Raw genomic sequence first — 21,438 nt, forward strand, 5'->3', positions numbered from 1 at the left:
TGTCCATTTCCAAATGATCTTGCTGACTTGTGATATGATTCTCTGGAGTCTTTTCTAGGGGAAGTCACGCAATGCCAGTTAGGGCATTTAGAGCAGTTCCTATGAATTCGAGCTGTTGGGATGGTTCTAAATGGAGCTTTTCATAATACACCAATATTCCTAATATGGAACAAAGATGTAGAGAATAATCCTCGGCCTTTTGACGTTGACGCCTGGTGGAAGCTGTAAGGAGACAGCCATCTAAATATGGAAACACTCAAAATCCTAGCAGTCTGAGGTGGGCTGCTACCACTGCCATGCATTTGGTGAACAATTTAGGGGCTGTAGTGAGACCTAAAGAGCAGGGCTCTGATCTGGTAGTGACTGGCCCCCAGCAGGAAGTGCAAGAATCTCATAGGTTCATAGGTTCATACTAGGCTATCTGCCCTAGGGCATTTATAAGCCTAGCCAGAGTGTGTATGGCTGTCGCCACCCATATTAAATTAATTTTGCTATGCCCTTTTTCAAGGTTAGTATACTGTGCCTCTGTCTAACAGCGACACAGAAGTGATACCCGGGGTAAACCTACGATCTCCCATCCACTCATCAAGATTCCTCTTGAAGAGAGTCAATGAGGGACTCTGCCTAACCTGGACTGGGATTTTATTCCAGAGTGAAGGGAGACTCTGGGTTATGAATCTGTCCCTCCAGCATGTCCTATTTATTTCAGTGCTGAGGTTCAAGTCCCTCGAGCGCGTAGCTCGATGGGATTTGGATTTTCTGAGGTGCAGCATGTCCATTAATTCCGGGTTGGACATGGCTTTATACATCAGGCACAGATCGCCACTGAGCAGGCGGTATGCCACTGAGTAGAGCTGGAGTTTCTTTAACCGGGCAGCATACAGCATCTGTTTGAGCCCCTTGATCCTCTTGGTGAGGTACTTTTGGGGTCTTTCTAGTTGCTGCAGATGTCTGGTAAGGTACATCCCAAAAGGGGCATTGTACTCAATTATGGGCCTGATGAGGGATGAGTAAAGAGGCACAATGACCTCCCCTGATCTAGATGTGAATCCCTTCATGATTAGGTGGGCTATATAACATGTTTTTCTAACAACTTTGGCCACGTGGTTGTCAAATGAGAGATTGCTATCAACTTGGGTCCCCAGGTCCCTAATTACTTCTTCTGTACTTAATGGATTACCACCTATGTGGTAATTTGTGGGCACTTTGTTTTTGCCAAAGGGGATGACTATACACTTTTTGGCGTTTAGCTTGAGGCCATGGCTCTGGTACCAGTTGTCTGTTTCTATGAGGCCCCTTTGGAGGATGCTTGTGTCGGCTGGAGAGTCTATTATGGCGCCCAGTTTGCAGTCATCTGCGAACTTGTTCAGCCACAGTCCTTCCATGTTGGCCTGTACCTCCGAGAAATATATACCGAACAAGAGAGGTCCCAGGACTGAGCCTTGTGGGACGCCACTTGTAACTGGTTTGGAGTCTGACATGGCTCCAGCTATTCTAACCATGTGGGTTCTGTCCTTGAGCCAGTTTGCAATCCATCTAGTGACATAGGGGTTTATATTTAAGTTGGTGAGATTATCTATAATGCCCGAGTGGGGTATTGTATCAAAGGCTTTTGCGAGGTCCAGGTAGGCTGTGTGGACCACCTTCCCCTTGTCAATGGCCTTCGACCAGGTTCAAGAGGCAGGATCTGCCCTTAACAAAGCCAAACTGGGTAGGATCCAGTGTCTGCAGGTCCCCAATATCTTTATTTATAAGGTCCATGATGATCCTTTCCATAGCTTTGCAGACCAAGCCAGTGAGACTTATGGGGCGATAGTTTCCAGGAGCATATCCTGGAGCATTTGTCCATTTTTTATGGTAATACGCTTCCTGGAGATCTATGGAGCACATCCAATTGTCTTTTTCCAAGAAATAAAGTACAGACTGAATCTTGACCATCCGGAATTTGGTTTGTTGAACCGATTTGGTCTCCAGTACCCTATTTTCTTTGACACTGAAAAGAATCTTGAGTAAATTCTGGATTCTATCTGGTCTGGTGGGACTGTTTGGATGACTCTTTTGTCGAGCAATTTTTGGATTCATAAAACTGCAGCCTCCCTGATTTTCCATGGACATTTTGGATTTTCTAAAAAGGGGATTTTGTAGCCTCTGGTAACAATCCTCTACACCCATTTGCCCAATGTTATTGTCAGCCAGGCAGATTGGTGCAGGGATAATCGACCCCTGACTGCTTCCAGAAGGAGTTTCTAGGGAAGAAGTCCCTGGAACCCCGGTTCTGCGGGCCATTTTTTGCATCTGGAAGGGGATTTGTAGCCTCTGGTAATAATCCTCTACACTCATTTGCCCGATGTTATTGTCAGCCAGGCAGATTGGTGCAGGGATAATCGACAACCGACTGCCTCCAGAAGGAGTTTCTGGGGAAGAAGTCCCTAGAACCCCGGTTCTGCGGGCCATTTTTTGCACCTGGAATGGTGTCTTTCATTATTACTTCCACCTCTGCCCTGGGGGAGGGGGGGGTCATTGCCACGCGAGTCTTGGACAGGTCCTTGGGTCTTTTTGAACCATAACTTCCCACTTCTATGGTTCCTGGAATAGGGTCATTGAGGAGTGGAGAAGTGTACACCCATGGCAGAAATGGTCTTTCCATCTTTCTCACATCTGGCTAATGTCTCTCTAACCTTGGGACCAAACAGGGAAGTTCCGTCAAATGGAACATTAACAAAAGACAACTTAAATGGCTCAACAAAATCGCAGAGTTGCATCCAGGCATGTCTCCTGAGCACTATGCCTGAACCCGTTGTTAGTCATCCCTTCAGCAGCATCAGCAATTAGCCTCATGGACCAGTTAAAGATAGATTCCAGGGTATCAAGCTGAGAAGCTACTTTGTCTCAAACTCCCTCAGCTACTGCTCCTGAAAGAGTATCTGACAGGTCTTTAATCAGATCTCTCTGAAGCCTGGTGAAATGTACCATGTAGTTCAAACACCCAAGGATGAAGGTCGTAAATGTGCTTCCCATATCTATCCATCGTCCTAGACTCCTTGTTAGGAGGATGGATAGAAGGACTTTCATCAGCAAGTTCCTTCAAGGTGGCTGCTGCTACCACCATGGCGTCTATTGGAACAGCCTTGGCCCAATGTTGCTGATCTTCAGGAGCAGAAAGAATACAGTCGAGTCTCTATGGGATCGGCTCTATGGAGTTAGATAATGTCCAAGCCCGCTGAGCAATCAACTTAAGATCACCAGTGGGCAGAGAGATCCAAGAAGTAGAAGGTTGGACATGAAAAGCCTCTACGAATACAGATTTGTCTGTGGAAGGTTGGAAGGAAGTCCAGCCACCCCTCTGTTTAAGGATTTCTAGGATGTCCCTGAAGGAAACATCTTCAGGGGGTGGCTTGGGGGAAGCTTCCCCGTGATCAAAATCGGTATCTTCTGTGAAGGACTCTTCAGGGGAGTCTAAGTGCTTCCTCTTGCACTTTTTTTCCGAAGGTACTTCTTTGGTGGGGTGCTTCAGAGAGGTATCCAAAGATGCCAGAGCCACAGTGGTCGGGTCCTGAGACTTTTGCGCCCTCTATCCCAGGAAAGAAACTGAAGGAAGCTCCGGTCTAGGAGCTGGGCAAGATGACTGGTGCGATAGGGAAGGCACAGATTTGTCAGAAATGGACAACACCCTCTCCATGGCCTGGAAGGCAGGCCTATCCACAGAGGGATGGAAGCCCGGAACCAAACTAGACTCCTTCTGAACCATGGTCTCACCCCACACCAAGGAGGAAACTTCCAAAGCTGAAGCCAGGGTCAAACTTACATATGTGGAAGTACCAAGGGGCATGGAAGGCTCTGGAAAGCATAGAAGTTGAACACTACCCCTTGGAACCAGCAAAGAAAAGCCTCGACCCCAGGAGTTCTCCAGATCCGACACACCGGAGGAACTCAGGGCAACTATCAGTGTCGGAGAAGGAGTTCTGACTGGCACAGAAACAGTCCGATCTGGAAAGGTCGGCACCAGGGACTCCAAAAGTTCAAATGGAATTGAAGGAGGAACTAACAACTGTATGGAGGAAGGTAAGGTTCCAGAGCTAACCTGGCTAGGAACCGTGGAAGGAGGAAGTCACCTCGCCATAAGGAGCTGATCCAACCAGTCTAGTAATACCGGATTCAGACAGACACTTGCAGGACTGAATCAAGCATTGTGATGGAGATCTTGGTGGACGTCTTTCCAAAAAAGGGGCTAGGACAGTCTGCAAATGGATCAATAGTAGGGGAGTATCTGGATTGTGAGACATAAATGAAGAAGTAGTCTTCGGTTCCATGGATTTAGCTGGAACCGAAGATGAGGTGTCTAAGGTTGATGCTGGTACCGACTTAGTCGGATGGGATGATGAAGCACTTTGCATCAAAAGTCGGTGCAGCAGCTGGCACCACTGATGCCAAAGACTGTCCAGCTTGAATTCCAGCTTTCAAAGGAGTTGCCGGAACCCTAGGAATCTTCAAGATTTTAGTTGGTGGTTACGATGACACTGTTGGCATAGTCTGAGTCCATTTCTTGGTCTTAGAAAAAGATGCCAAAGATGATGTACTTGAATGTGTTTTGGGACTAGATATAGCCTCTTCAAAATCAGATTTTAGGAACAGGATCCTTAACCCTCTGTGTAGACGGGAGAGCCGGATCAGTGCCTCCATGCACTGAGACTCCTATTGGAAGGGCCGACTCTGAAAACCTCAAAGCTGACTCCATCCTCTCTGGTCTTGTGCCAAGACTACGACTCTTCACTGGTCTGAGCAGAGCCACTCAGGGCAATGGTTGGCGTTCGAGGCATCTGGTACCATCGGCACCGACCCGTACCTGCCAAGAAGCCTCGGACCCAAAGACTCCGAAGTCAGGTGTCGGATAAGAAAAGAAGCAATGGGGAGAAAGGGGGACTGCATGCTCCCAGCCCTGGAGGGGGAGGGGGCAGGCAAGACTCACATCTGGATCTGGGTCTGGATGAACTTCCACATCATCCTGGCCACCTCATCTTCATAAAGACTGCGGGTGGACTGGATGGAGGAAGCTAGAGATACGGGCCTGGAGAGGCGCCAGGACGAGGCTGATAATGGGGATCGGCCCCAAGAGACCTCCGCTCTGGGATCCGGGTGGGATTTAGACAGGGGATCGGCTGAGGAAGCGTGGTCAGAGGACCACTTACAGAGCCTATAAAGCTCCTTATGATGGTGCTACTCCCCGTCCCCGGCCTTCTTGGAGGAGGTCGAATCCCAGGGGCCAGGGCGGAGGAAGAAGAAAAAGCAGAGGCCTCTGAGGAAGGTGGAGGAAGGAAGCCTTTCAAGATAAATTTTTTCCTCCTGTCAATCAATGCACGGGGGTCGAAGCCCGCACAGATCAAACAGGAGGTGTCCAGGTATGGCACTCCCAGACAGAAAACACACAGTATGTGGCGAATGGAAGGGGGGAGCTTATGGCCGCACTCAGCACATTTCCAAAAGCCTGGTTTGGGCGTTTCAACCAAGGCAGACTGAAACCAAGCACACACGCGCACATACATACACACTTACTAGACAGGAAAGAAGAGATAGGAAGGAAAGGGGACTTTCTTTTGTACTAGAGAACCGATGCCTAAGCACGAGGAACAGGTAGGACACAGAAGTGGAGAAAATTAGTGAGGAAGGGTGAAAAGGAAGAAGGAAGACCAAAAAATATACACCTTCACTTACCAAGAACTTGGAGCTAACAGACCATGATGCTGACAGAATGCACAGCAAACGAGATCTGGGCATAGGAGGGAGACGGGGGCATTATGGATACAGTAGGAGCATGGATCTGATGCTGGAAAATACATCAGAGTCAGATCCGTTCTGGATCCGTATTCCCACAGCTTGAAGATCAAATGAAACAAACTTCACATCACTGGTTAAAGCAACAGGACACAAGCAGTCAGGGTGAGGGTGAGGTGTTGCTTGTCTATCCTGACAGGTATTACCAGCGGCATCCCAAAAGGCTTTTGTACTTCAACCACTTCTTTTTATAAAATTCTTTTTAAATAAAATCAAAACTGGGTTATGAATAACTAAATATGTTTATAACTGCAAACTGGGTAGCCATTACTTCAGAAAGATGTCAAAGTTCTCCAAGTGAAGTGTTTGAAAAATATCTGCTGAAGCAATAACATCTTCATGTTTAATGTCAGTAAAGTAGCATCTTGACAGCTGGCAAAAACAACATACGATTATAAAACAAATGCTGAAATCATAAAGCATCACTACCTTCATTAAAGATCAAGGGACAACAGGCAATTTCAGTTTCAGCTGGCATGTCTAACCAAGTCAGAAACCAAACTGAGTACACTGAATTCTAATAAGGCATGTCAAGCCACTCCAATTACCTCATCGTCTACCTAGATCCAAACTCTTTACTGAAAACAATGCTGCATTTTTTAGCCTTTGAACAAGTCAAAACATCTAGAAAAGATATACATAATTCCTTAAGACAAAAATCGGTGATGGAACACATGCATTACTCACAGTTCAGGAACTATTACACTATTTCTGACAGCTCACTAAGAAGCTTTCTATCGGGTTTAAAGGCAATTAATATCTGATCTACTTTTACTTTCAAATTTATGACTGGAGCATACTGCTGGGAAAACAGCAGCACATATAAAAGAACTTAATAATACAACACATTACACAATACTTCTAAAACAAAGAATAAGCATATGTTTATAATCAGAAGTCAGTTAATATATTTTTCTCCCTTAAAATAACCTTGACTTGTACATGTCAAGTACAAAACAGCCTCTGAAGGGTTACAGCATTTAAACGTCTTGAAGGCCAGTATGTTGTAAAATTAACCTATGACCAAGATGGAAACTCCTTTGCTTTATAGCGCTTTTTTTTCTTTCTCTCAAATAGCTCGGAAAAATGGATGAACATGTAATGAAACAGGGGAACATGGAAGGCTAGTATGGAACAAAGTGCAAAAGATTTCAAAGGATAGATGGAACTGTGACTTGGGTAAAACTCATCTCCACAGAGAAAATAAGTATAATACCAAGCTTTATTTCCTTTTAAGTTTCTGGTATTAACTCAAAAGCCTCACTAATCACCGCAAGTCATACTACAGGTGGCTTTGATATTAGAATGCAGACTGTTACTGAACTGTAAACCTGATAAACTCACCTTTTTGGCAATGCCCATCTTCCATCTTCTTTCCTGGGCAAAGTCTGCTGCCATCCATTGCATTTCTTCCAAGACATAATCCCACTGAGATTTGGGGCGGGGAGGCTCCTGAACCTTTGGCAATCTCCGCAGGGACCAAAGCCCTTCTTTTCTAAGTTCAGATATTCGCTGGTGTACCTGGTTTTCCTTTAAATAAAAGGAAAGGAAGACATGTCAGATAACGTATTAGTTGAGAGGTGGTTAACTGCAGGACAATTTCTCTGAAATCATACACATTCTAAGAACATCACTAGACAGGTGGTCTTGCTCACACTTCCGAATTCTATTAGCAAATTTATAAACCTTTTGTTAAAGGGTGCTCTTACAGTTTGTTACTCACCTTCTGTAACACAGTATGTGGTGCACACAATGCCATGATGCATTTTCCATCCTATTATTCAAAATATACCTGTTTTGATTCTTCATAAACCCCTTCACCAGTGTCAGCTGACTGTTGTCGCTTGGTGACATCAGCACGGGGATGCATTTAAGGACTTAAACTTGTTTGGGAACCTTTGTTGTAAAACCACAATAAAGATGCACAAAAGATGTTCTTCTTCACCACAAAAAATATATCCAATTACCAGTGATGCAAAAATTTATTTTAAAAAACTATTTCAGCAACTTTTTTCAGCATAAAATACAAATGAATTCTCTAGCGCCTCGGCAAACTTGCCTTTAACAGAGTAAGAAATTTCTAATATCATACATACTCACATTTATACACAGATACAACACACCCACACAATCAATCAATTAATACATAAAGAGACAATATCCAAAATTTCTACACTATGCATAAAATATTGACTAAATCAACTACAATAAATTATTACAATAAACTTTTCCATGAACAATCATAATTTAACCCGATAGGGTTTAAAATCAAACATGTTTCTTTTTTCTTAACATACACTTAATTTGTTGTTCACTCAAATACTCACTTCTCATTACACTTTCTAAAACAGTTACTACCAATCCCTCAGGGTTACCATTATGATATTTATTAAAGTGCAATGCTATGGGACTAGTTTGTTTATTATTTTTAATATCGCCAACATGCTCTTTAATTCTGCAAGCAAATGTTCTCTGTTTCCCCTACATAAAATTTATTACAAAGACATTTCATGCCATATACAACTCCCACTGTTTTACAATTAAATGTTCCATTCGTAAAGAATGGAACACCATTAATTTTATCAAAATCTTTCACTACATATTTGCAAATACTACATTTACCACAAACCACCGTCTCCAATTGTTCTACTGACTTAACCATTTGTATTTTTGGCATACTAAATCTACTGTGAACTATAAAATCTTTAATACTCCTTCCCCTTCTATAAGAAAAACTCAATTTTTTATTACTCAAAAAATCCACTTCTCTTTTTACTACATCCCAACTGTATTTTACTTGTTCTACAATATTTTTAGATAATACTGAATAATTGAAACAAAATAAGTACTATCACTCTTCTTCATTCCACTCTTACTTCCACCATATTTTACATTTTTCTTAACTTTATTCAAACTAACTCTTAAATTATCCATATTATATCCTCTACAACTAAATTTATTAAAACTTTCCCTAAATTCATCTTCCATTCTTAGTGGATTATTGTTTGGGAACCTGTCCATTCAAGTTTAAAGATGCACCCCGCACTATCCCAATGGTGACATTACATAGGAATAAAGTACATGTAGCTCTATAATTAATAAAGTTAGTAACAGTGGGGCAATAAATCACAGCATTTACACTCTCACTGACATGGTGTACATACAAATGTTAACAATACACTATAAACAGTAACTGTAACTACAAGAGGTCTGACCATTCAGAGTTTATCTGCTTTACCTGTTCATACAAAGCATCACCACTGATTTTACAAAATGCCCATGTCTTCTAAGGAGGACAGTAACAATGTGCAAGCTTTACCACACATTATTACAACACAACTCAAGAAAAAAAAAACAGTTACACAAGTTTACCAGTGAAATACATCACCCATGCAAAATCCTTAGGAAGAAAGAGGCTGTAAAGATGACTTATGCTACCACATGAAATTTCATAATACCCTCGGTCACATTACAGTAGTATCTATCATTCACACAGTTTACACTGTTTTATAAATACACCTTGTCTAGCTTCTTTTAAAACATATCTCTCTTCAGGACTGGAATACAGAAGTGCTTTAAAATTCCTTTAAACAACTGTAGCTGTGCACTACAACTGCCGTTTAAATGCATATACTATATCATTTGAAATGCACACATTTTTCAGTCTGGCTTCATGAGTAAGTGTGAAAGCAAGAATGTTCTTGTAACAGTATGTTCTTCTAATAAGTGCAGTTATTTCTGATGGATGACTACAAACATGATATACACTGAAGATGCAATGGAACCACAATGACAACAGTAACTAACTGTGGAATTAAACCATGACAAGTATTTAATGTATGGAACGGGTTTGCTATGTACACTGTAAATCAGAACAAATTGTTTGCCAGCTATTATGTATTCTTCATTATATTGTCAGTTAAGAGGCAGTTTCACTAAGCATCTGCTTCACTTTTCAAGGATGCTTTCCTGTGGCGTTTGTTTCACCTGGACTTGTACGGCCACGTATAATTATACAAAAAGGTAAAAAAAAAAAAAATTAATAAAAAACATTTTATCAACACTGTAGAAATGTTCCCAAATAATGCAATTTGCGCTCATCTCTTCATTTAAAAAGCAGTGCTATTTTTATGCCAGTCACCATGATCACAAGTCTGCTTATGGAATAAAGACAAGCAATGAAACCCTAAACAGAGCAGTACTGCAATACACAATGTGCATGCTCTGCACTTAATGAAAGTCTGTGCAATTCGAGCCACACAAAAATGTTCAACACATACGATATATTTCACAATCAACACACAAAGAGACTCATTATGTGAATGCATAAAACATTCTTCAGGAAGTGGGCACCTGATCGATTAATCTGTTTTTGTATGCAAATGTTACTTGATTGCACCTTAGTATACACAACTACCCAATGACAAATGCACCCTTTCAGATATTCAACCATCAATGCTGAAATAATCTGCTCTTTAATGTTCTAATTCTGTAAATATAGCCAAGTGCATCAACAGAAAAGTAAGGTTGTGTACACTTAGGTTCATAGGTAGATACTAGGCTATCTGCCCTAGAGCATTTATAAGCCTAGCCAGAGTGTATTTGGCTTCCGCCCTCCCTATTTGAATAGCCTACTGTGCCTCTGTAAAGTAGGTCACAGAAGGTACTCTTTTAAGATTAGTTTACTGTGCCTCTGTCTAGCAGGGACACAGGAGAGATCCCAGGGGTGAATTTGTGATTTCCCATCCACGCGTCCAAATTTCACTTGAAGAGGGTCAGCGAGGGGCTATGTCTAACATGAATTGGGATTCTATTCCAGAGTGAGGGGAGCCTCGGGGAAATGAATCTGTCCCTCCAGCATGTCCTATTTATTTTTGTGCTGAGGTTTAGGTCCCTGGAGCATGTAGCTCTAAGGGACTTGGATTTTTTGAGGTGGAGCATTTCCATTAATTCTGGGTTTGACATGACTTTGTACGTCAGGCATAGATTGCCTCTGTGTAGGCGGTAAGCAACTGAGTAGAGCTGGAGTTTCTTTAGTCTAGCTGCATAGGACATCTGTTTGTAGCCCATGATCCTCTTGGTGAGGTACTTTTGGGGTCTCTCCAGTTGCTGCAGGTGTCGGGTAAGGTACATCCCAAAAGGGGCATTGTATTCAATTATGGGCCTGATGAGTGACGAGTAGAGGGGCACAATGACCTCTCTTGATCTAGATGCGAACCCTTTCATGATAAGGTGGGCTATATAAAAGGTCTTTCTAACCACTTTGGCAACGTGATTATCAAAGGAGAGATTACTATCTACGTTGGTCCCTAAATCTCTAATTACTTCTTCCGTACTTAATGGATTACCACCTTTGTGGTAATTTTTGGGCACCTTGTTTTTCCCAAAGGGGATGACTATGCACTTTTTAGCATTTAGCTTGAGGCCGTGGCTCTGGCACCAAGCATCCGTCTCTGTGAAACCCTTTTGGAGGATGCTTGTGTCAGCTGGAGATTCGATTATGGCCCCCAGTTTGCAGTCATCTGCAAACTTTGTCAGCCATAATCCCCCTGTGTTAGCCTGAACCTCAGAGAAGTATATACCCAACAAGAGAGGTCCCAGGACTGAGCCCTGTGGGACGCCAGTTTTAACTGGTTTGGATTCGGACATGGCACCTGCGATTCTGACCATGTGGGTTCTATCTCTGAGCCAGTTTGCAACCCATTTTGTGATACAGGGGTTGATATTTAAGCTGGTAAGCTTATTTATGATGCCCGAGTGGAGTATTGTGTCGAAGGCTTTTGCGAGGTCCAGGTAGGCTGTGTGGACTACCTTGCCCTCATCTATGGCTTTGGTAACTGTTTCAAAGAAATCAACCAGGTTTAAGAGGCAAGATCTGCCCTTAACAAAGCCGAATTGGGTAGGGTCCAGTGTCTGGAGGCTCCCAATGTCTTTGTTTATGAGTTCCATGATAATACGCTCCATAGCTTTACAGACCAGACTAGTCAGGCTTATGGGGCGATAGTTTCCGGGGTCCGTTGTGGCACCACCTTTGTGGAGTGGGACCACTGTAGCTGTACGCCATTCTTTGGGTACATATCCTGTAGTAAGGCTAAGTTTGAACAGTGACAATGTGAGGGCTCAGTTCTTCTTGGAGCTCATGTATGACACAGTCTGGGACACCGTCCGGTCCCATAGATGCTGTGTTTTTTGCTTTGGAGAGGGCAGCTTTCACCTGTGCATCTGTCATGTCAGGGAGGTTACATTCAGTTGGGATAGGCATTTGCTCCTTTGGGGGGGGGGGAAGGGGGGTGTTGCGCTGAATCTGTCTGCCAGGATGTTGGCTATGTCTGTAGGTTTGGTATATTTTGTACCGTTATGCAACAATTCAGAGCATATCTGGGAGTTTCTGCCCATGTTCCTGACATAACTAAAGAAGGCTTTGTGATTATCTTTAGTGTCCAGGGCAGGTTTTCTTTCGAAACTGGCCTTTGATGATTTTATGAGGGATCAAAATTTCTTGCTAATACTGATCAGAGATGCCTTCCCTTTTTGGGATTTTGCTCTGTCATGTAGTAGCTTCCTCCTTCTGTTGTATAGCTTATTTATGGCCGGGGTCCACCAGACCGGTCTCCTGTTTTTGGAGGAGTGAGTCTTGGTTTTATTTGGGATAGCACGATCCATGCATTCCTGCAGGTGCTCACAGAATGCATTTGTAAAGGATTCTGCGGATTGGGCTGTATTATCCTCTGGCCCAGGGGCTTTGAAGGATTCCACCTCAGTCTTGAGAAGTGCAAAGTTGGCTTTTGAGAAATTCTTTACAGTGATTTCCTTGGCTGGGGGTGGGGACGGGATATGGATGTCCAGGGAAATTTGTTTATGGTCTGATCTTACCAATGAGGGGTTTACCTCTGGTGTGGAACATAGAGTCCCCATGTTGGTGATGACAAGGTCCAATATATGTTGTTCCCTCTTGTGGGAGTGGTGACCAGTTGTTCCATTGCGTTAGAGTTTATAAATTCAAGGAACCATTGGGCAAGGGTGTTTGGGCTTGAGCAGTTTTCCCAGTCAATGACTGGGTAGTTGAAGTCACCCAATAACAGTGTTTGGAGAGACCTTCATATTCTCCAGTGTTCTCAGGAATGCCAAGTGGGGTTCCTGTAATAGGGAGGGTGTTCTGTAGCAGGCTACAAACTGAAAGGCAGTTTTGCCCGCTGTTAGTTGCACATGGATGGTTTCCGATGCTTTGTGCAGTGCCACTAACCTGGAGGTGTAGGTATCTTTGATGAATATAGATACTCCCCCTCCTTTTGTGCTTCGGTCCGAGTGTTGGGGCCAAAACGCATGGTATGAGTTATAACCTGGTAGTGCTGGGGTGCTCTCAGGAGCCTTGAACCAGGTTTCTGTTACTGCACAGACATCGATTTTCTCCATACTGAGGAGAGTCTCGAGTGCGTGCATCTTGAGGTTTAGACTTCTGGCATTGAGTAGCATTACCTTTAGTTTTTTTATCTTTGGGTTGTCTATGGAGGTGGGTTTGTCCTTTGAGCCTTGCCTAAAAAAGGCACTATGGGGGTGGCAAGAGCTTTGGCCAGTATACGAAAGCCTAAGGGTGACAGGTGCAAGCCGTCCCTAGCGAATCAACGTGGCTTGTCGAGCATGTCATCCCAGGCTGACAGACACTGGATCCCCTTTGAATGACACCAATACTTTAGCCAATTGTTGAAACTGATCATTTTGTCTTTATACTGTGGCATCATTCTTGGTGAGGGCAAGATGCTACTCAAGGTCAGGGACATACCAGCCTGGGCTACATGGTCAGAGAGCTCCTCTATGTCTCTTTTCATGTAGTCCAGGGAGGTACGTCTCAGATCATTCACACCAGCATGGACAATGACGGAGTCATACTTATACTTGCTTTGGAGTGACCTGAGTGCTTGCATTATGTGGCGGATCCTGGCACCCGACAGGCAGTTTACAGTGACCTTCTCCTTGTTCAGTCTGGTGAGTGGGACGTCAGTGTGCCGGACAATAGAGTCCCCTATAACAAGTGTATTTGGTGTGTTGTTTGGCCTTAAGGGCTGTGACTGTGCGGCACACTGATTTTGTGAGATGTGATTTGTGGGTATTGTTGAGGGGTGGCTGTTGCTTGGATATCTGCTTAGGAGGTCTTTGCTGTTTAGGCAGATTTTTATTTAGAGCCTCCGAGTATGTTTTCTGTGTGTTTATATGTTGGGTATGCAGATGCAATAGGTCTGTGTGAGACTGGATTTGTGGTGTGGGTGGTTACCTTTTCCTCCTGACTGACTGTGCCAGTCTTGGGTTGAGAGAGCTCTGCCTCCAGTCTGGCTGTGTAACTGCATCTCTCACATGTATTAGAGTTTGTTGGAAGGAGGAGAGGGTTGTCTGTGTACATAAGGCAATTGTAACATTGCCTCAAAATTACCAGATTCACCAGCTGGACTGGAGAGTAACCTCGAAACTGACCCTTGGACATACCAGATTAGTATAGGGAACTGTTTTTTTTTTTTTTTACTGATCAGATTAGGGAAGGGAACTGATTTTTCACTTGATCAGGAAGGACCAATCGGGAGTCTAATACTTATGAGAAGTCAAGGAGGGTGTAGTGCTTTAGTTAGTTAGTTAGTGTTTCCTTATAAGAGCTGAGCAAGTGCAGGGCTTTAGAAAGAGAATAAAGTGATTACTTTGAGAGTTTGAACAGTTCTAAGGGAAAAAGTGAAGAGCAGACTTTGTGGAGCCTGGAATAGTTTAAACCTGTTTAGGCGGTGCTGCCCGACGCTGCTCAGTGCGCAAAACTGTGCAAAAAGAGAGTTGTAGGGTTTTAAGACAGAGAGATCAAGGAGTTTAGAATTGACCCAAAATGGCCAATAAAACTACAGCTTCTAGGTAGTAACCACTCCTCCTGGGACAGGCAGGCTGTTCAGTGTTAACCACTCCCACTGGTGAACACAGAGACTTCCCTTTAGCCCAAGCAAGCACTGGCCTTCTAGAAACTTCCAAACAGTTCAGAACAGCAAATCTGTAACTGAATTTTCTTAACTTTCAGAAAGTGGGAAAAAAGCAAGATTTTTTTGTTTTTTTTTTCTTTTTGTTGTAGTTTAAAGGTAGCAGAGATACACAAGCAGCAAAATAATCACAACAGTGTAATAAATGACCCCACACTTGAGTGCTAGGCCAAAATCGGGTAAAATGCAGTTTTTAGAGCAAAAAAAAAAAGATTTTAAATTAAGTGCAACACAGGAAATGCAGTAAACAGGTTCTAGATGTGTTCCAAGTACTGTTACTGTTACAAATGTAAACTTTAGCAAGCCGGAAAATGCCAAAAAGTAGGCGGCAAAGCAGTAAAACTTAACAAAAAATCAGAAGAAAATACTTAAAATCACAAAAGTGGCTCATTTTCTTCTCTCAGCGTTTTCTCCTCTTGGTAGCTGCTTCAGCAACAACTAGCAAGCCTGAAAAGATGCCAAAACCACGAGGCAGCCTGGTTTTAAGAGAGAGAGAGAGATCAAGGAGTTTAGAATTGACCCAAAATGGCCAATAAAACTACAGCTTCTAGGTAGTAACCACTCCTCCAGGGACAGGCAGGCTGTTCAGTGTTAACCACTCCCACTGGTGAACACAGAGACTTCCCTTTAGCCCAAGCAAGCACTGGCCTTCTAGAAACTTCCAAACAGTTCAGAACAGCAAATCTGTAACTGAACTTTCTTAACATAAATGTAAACTTTCTTACCATAAATGTAGATGTTCAAGTGTATTTCCTCTTGCAGTCATCACACTTGGGTTATCTGCCTGCAGATATCCCTCAGTCAGTCCGAATACCAGAGACTTTAGTACTTCTGCGTCGGTTGCTATCGCTCCAGGACTGACATCAAGTCCTCAGAGGTATAAAAACAGGCAGCCAAAGCCATTACATCAGTTTTTCTTGCCACAAATGTCAGGAGCCCCGCAATAGGGAGCTAAGCTATGGAAAATCACCACTAGTTAAAAGTAAATACCAATACCCCTGCAAGGGATGAGTAATATACACACATACAGAGAGAGAGAGAAGGGAGCTGGAGGGAGGGAAACTAGGACTGCAAAACACTGAATACACTCGAACAACTACATTTATGTTAAGTGTACACAACTGTACTGTGTTCTTCGTGTTTCACTGTTGCAGTCATCACACTTGGGTTGATTCCCAAAGCTGAAGAAAGGGTGGAGGCAGTCAAGAAGAGTTTGGGCTGGCTAGTATGCTCTGCAGGACTGCTGTTGCAAAACCTGCCCTGGATTTGGGAAATATAGGCAGGAGGTAATGCTTGGTGAATATGTGTACAGAACTCGAGGTAGCAGCCATCAGAATGTCCCTGGTAGGGACTCCCCCGAAGAATGCTGTAGAGATAGCAGTTGCCCTAGTGGAATATGTTCTGACCCCCCTGAGAGGTTGGTTTCCTATGGTGTTCGTAGCAGAAATGGATGCAGTGTGCTACCCATTTGGAAATTGTCTGTTTTGAAATGGCCTTGCCCTCTGGCCCTGGTACAAAACTGAGTAATAACTGGTCAGATGTCCTGAAGGGCTTAGTCCTATCCAGGAAGAATCTGAGCTGTCTGTGCACATCCAAGGAGTGCAGGATCCTTTCCCCTTTATTTTGAGGATTAGGGAAGAAGGTTGGCAAATGGATAGATTGGTTGGGAGCCACACTGGACACCACTTTAGGCATAAAGGAAGGATTAGTCCTGTGGCAGACCATGTCAGCATGAAAAATAATGAATGGTTCCACGGCCATAAGTGCTTGCAGTTCAGACTATCTTCTAGCTGAAGTGATGGCCAGAAACAATGCTGGTGGATTTCCAAGAGAGGAATTTTAACTCTGCTGACGCTGCAGGCTCAAACAGGGGTAGTGTGAGCTTTTCCAGTACAACATTACGGTCCCAAGTAGGGGTGGGGGCTCTCCTTGGCGGCCTTACATTATTTGCCCCTCTCATGAAATGTTTGATGAGAGAGTAAGAGAAGAGGGGTGGGCTCAGTGTTGTAATAAGCCGAGATGGCAGAGGCATGGATCTTAATGGAAGAGAAAGATAGGCCTCTGTGGAGTAGATCTGCTAAGTAATCCAGGATTAGAGATAGGGAGGGCAGAGTTCTGTCCTCTCCTTTAGACTGAATCCAGGAGCAATACCTTTTCCACTTACCAGCATAGGATTTCCTTGTACTGGATCTTCTGGCTTCAAGAATGAACTCCAGCACCTGCTTGCTTAGGCTGGTCACTGGGGGAGAATTCAAGGAATAAGCCAGGCTGCAAGATTCAGGGTTTGCAGTTGTGGATTTAAGATCAGTCAACCCTGCTGAGTGAGGAGGGTCGGGCTCTGGGGTACATGCCAGGGTGGCACCGTGACAGGCTGAGCAGTAGTGGGTACCAGTGCTGACGTGGCTAGTCCGGGGCAATCAGGATTGTCCTTGGTCCGTCCTGTCTTATCTTAAGCAATATTCTTGAGAGAAGGGGCATAGGGAGAAATGCATAGATTGAGAGGTTTATCCACTGGAAGGGTAGGGCATCCACTTTCCAGGCCCTGCTGTGAGGTGTCCTGGTGCAGAATTTGCTGAGCTGGTGACTGCAGGGAGAGTCAAAGAGATCCACCTCTGGGGTCCCCCATTTCTGAATCAGAAGTCTGAAGGTGCTGGGCTCCAAATGCCACTCATGTGGGTCTAGGAGATTTCTGTTTAAGTTGTCTGCCAGTGAGTTTTGTTTGCCTGGCAAGAATTGAGCTGGCAGATGGACCTGCATTTCCCAGGCAGTGTTCCACAGGGCCATGGCTAACTTGCAGAGTGGGTTTTCCCCTGGTTGTTGATGTACCACATAACTGTGTTGTTGTCTGTTTTCATTAGCAGGGGTCCTGGTGAGAGTAGTGATCTGAAAGCTGCTAGAGCTTGCTAAACAGCTAGCATCTCTTTCTGGTTGATGTGCAGATTAATTTGACTTGGGCTCCAGTAGCCCTGAATGCACTTGTCGTCCAGGAGTGCCCCCCAGGCATAGTCTGATGCGTCTGTGGTTAGGGTCTGGGTGGCGTGGGGTTGAGTAAATGGAAGTCCCTTGTTGTGTTTGCATGCTGCTGCCCACCAAAGAAACTCTGTCCTTAGGCAAGGTATGATAGGAATGACAGTTTCCAGGTCCTGAGAATGTTGATGCAAGAGGCCATGAACCCTAGGGCCTGCAGGATTCCTTGCAGACTGCTGGGTTCTGGTGGCCATTTGAGTGAAGTAGTCTGTCAGATATGCTTGTTTTTCTAGAGTAAGGAATACCATCTGGGATGCTGTGTCCAAGTTTGCTCCCAGGAATATAATCTTTTGACTTTGGAATAGTTTTGATTCCTTTTCGTTGATGGTGTACCCCAGGGAGGTTAGAAGGTTTTTTACAAATGTCAGTTGCTGCAACAGCATTTCCTGACTGTCTGCCTGAATCGGGCAGTCGTCCAAGTACGGGTAAATTTTAATTTTTCTCTGTCTGCAGGAGGCAATGGCTGGAGCCAGGTATTTTGTGAATACTCTGGAAGCAGTGGATAAGCCAAAGGGAAGTGCAGAGAACTGATAATGCATAGATCCTGTCCTTAAGCGTACACATATATTGCATGACTCCCTGACAGGGATGTGTAGATCGGCTTCTTTTAGGTCTAGGGAGGCTAACCAGGCATCTTTGGCCAGCATAGGAAGAAGCTGCTGCAGGGTGAGCACTGTGAATTTTGGTACCACCAAGAAGGTGTTTAGAATGGAAAGATCTAGGATTGGGCGCAAAGTGCCCTCTTTTCCGGGTGCCAGGAAAAGTCTGGAATAGAACTCTTGACCAATCTGTTCCACAGGAACAGGTTGTATTGCCCTTATGGAGAGTAGGGATTGAACCGGGTTTGTGCCTCTGCCCAGTGGTTTGGAGGAAGGTCTGGGAACCCTTTTGGGGTTGGCAGTGAGTGGAAGTAAAATTTGTACAATGTTGAGGACCCATTAGTCTTTGGTGATGGAAGTCCAGTTTTTTTGCATGCTGGGCAAGTTTTCCTCCTAGGGGCATGAGCAGTTGGGCAGAGGTAGGGAGTGGAGTTGAGAAGTCATTTCCTTAAGGGGGTGGCTTAGCATTCCCTGTTTTTGAAGTGGAGGCACTCCATTGCTTAGATCCCTGCATACCCTGAGACTGTAGTCTGGGGGATCTGTTTCCCCTGGGCCTAGTTTGAGATGGCCTTGAGGGGGCTGGAAAGGACCAATGTTTCGAGGGGCAATGCCTACTGAATCTAGGAGGCTGTACTTGCAAGAAATCCTTGACTGTCTGCACAGATTTAGCTTTTCCTTCCATCTTTTTAAGAACCTCTTCTGCCTTGGTGCCAAACAGGTTGTCCTTGTTCAAAGGAGCGTCTAGTAATTTTGATTTGATATGGTCTGGCAAGGTCTACTCCTTAAGCCAAGCATGCCTTCTCAGTAAGGAACCAGTGACTGCTGCCCTGCAAGAGGCTTCTAGAGCATCAAAGCCATACTGCAAAGTATGCTTGCTGACTTGGCTTGCAGAATGCATAAGCTCTTGTAATTCTTTACTTTCTGCACAGTCTGTAAAGGTAGCTATTTTTTGCTTAAGTTCCATAATATGTTGTTGGTACTTCAGCATGTGAAACTGGCAATTCAAAGCCCTAAAAGAGAGAGTTGCAAATGTGTATACTTTCTTACCCCATCTGTCTAAAATCCCTGTCCGAAGGGGTGGGATTCTTAGCTGTAGTTGCTTTGATACCTTTAGGCCCCTGGGAGATGACCTCTGGGTCAGCAGTAGGATTTTTGAAAAGGAATTTGAGAGTCAGTAACTCTGTAGTACCCGTCTGGTTTCCTAGGAGCAGGGGGTAAAGTATCAGGAGTTAAACTTTATTTCATAAAGACATCAACCACAACATCCAGGACTGGAGGTATTGCTAAAGACCTATGTTGTGGCAAATCTAGAAATTCTCGGAGTCTCTTTTTGGACTGAGGATAGTCTTGGCATTCCCAGTGGAAATGCTCTCTTAAAGTATGCAAGGTTTCACCAAAAGAAAAATCCTCTGGAGGAGAAGCAGAGGGAATGGACTCCTCTGTATCTGAATCCTCATAAGCAGATAAAGGCAAGTCTTCATAATCATATACCTCAGAGTTGTAGGACTCTTGGTCTGTTAAAACTGCTAGGGGCAGGTCTCCTTTTCTCTTAGCAGGGGAAGGCTAACTTCTCCTAATCAGCATAATAAGGTCTTCCGCCATTTTACGCATTTGATGTTGTGACAAGGAAGCAGGTGCTTGAGTTTGAGTCGTCGTTTTTTTAGGCGTAGCTCGTACTCTTGGCCGTAGAAACTTGGCAGTTTTAGACAGAACTGAAGATGCGAAAGAAGTCGTCGGTTTGTGTCGAATATCGGAAGTGCAAAGAACTTCCTCAGAAGCCGGTGCCTGCTCAGTGGCTCCAGACCCATGCAAAGTAGAGACATCCGCAGGTTCCGTAGTCGAAGAAGAGTCTCGTGGCATACTGGACTCTGAACAGGTCTCAGTAGAGGCCTATGAATCCAGTGAAGCGAGCATAAGGGGCTGCAAAAGCACCTCACTGAGTACCAGCGAACTGGCGGCTAGCTTAATGGAAGCGTCATTGGCAGTTTGGGACCTGTGTGGTCTGTCTCTGTCTTTATCCTTACGTTTTTTCAGAAGATCGGTAGTCGGATGGCTTACCAAAGCTATTTCGGAATATGGAGCTCGATAATGAAAGTATTAGCGACAATAAGGGCCCGACGACAAATAGTTCAGGCATTGAACAAGGCACAAAACTGACCGCGAAGTACGTCGTGGTCTGGACCTAAACAGGTGATGCAGTAAGAATGGAAATCTCGGTGTGTTATTTGCTTTCCACAGACAAGACAATTGTTAACTTTTTCCGACATTGGTTAGAGCAAGAAAAAAGGATCCCCAACAGGGTACTTAGATTTAGAAGACTTCAAGATGATTCAATTTCAGAAACGAAAATTCAGGTAGTGGCTGACTGACACTTGCGAACTGCTTCTGCTTCGGGCTCCTCATCAAGAAAGACTGATGTAATGGCGTTGGCTGCCTGTTTTTATACCCTTGATGACTTGACGTCACTCCTGGAGTGACAGCAACCGACGCAGAAATACTAAGCCTCTGGTATTCAGGCCGACTGAGGGATAACTGCAGGCAGATAACCCAAGTGTGACGACTGTAACAGTGGAACACGAATAACATCTGCGTTCTTTCAACATCAAACAATTTCATAAGCATTACTTCCTTCAAATCTATGAGGATATAGAAATGTTGTGTGCAGTAAACTTCTCCATTCAAAAGCAACCTTTCTTTTTAATTTTTTACTGAAGCAACACAATTAGCACTGCTTAGGAAGTCATCTAGGTGCAGACAGCACAGCTGTGTAGGAACATTTAAGTATAAATGTTCAAGTATTTTTACTACTGCAATACTGCTAAGTCTTGAGGCCTTGTACTACAGAAGGCCCTACTTTCAGACGGACTTCCACAGCTCATTATACTTCCCACTCTCAGTTGGGCAGATGCTCTCCCAAATGGACTTCAGGACACTTCTGGTATAAGAAGGATGTCTGTCCATGACATCTTTAGCCTTTT

General features: G+C 44.1%; 1 protein-coding gene across 3 annotated transcripts in view; it reads right to left on the minus strand.

Annotated features, from left to right (window-relative positions):
* Positions 1-21,438, minus strand: part of EP400 (E1A binding protein p400) — a 3,509,270-nt gene that overhangs the window by 2,815,909 nt on the left and 671,923 nt on the right. For all 3 annotated transcript variants that reach the window (XM_044065578.1, XM_044065569.1, XM_044065563.1), the window contains one exon: positions 7,174-7,359. In XM_044065578.1, the coding sequence (XP_043921513.1) occupies positions 7,174-7,359 (186 nt within the window). The remainder of the gene's footprint in view (positions 1-7,173; positions 7,360-21,438) is intronic.

The sequence above is a fragment of the Protopterus annectens genome, chromosome 1.part0 (assembly GCF_019279795.1).
Source record: "Protopterus annectens isolate FY-2018-M chromosome 1.part0, PAN1.0, whole genome shotgun sequence".
Lineage (NCBI taxonomy): Eukaryota > Metazoa > Chordata > Ceratodontiformes > Protopteridae > Protopterus > Protopterus annectens.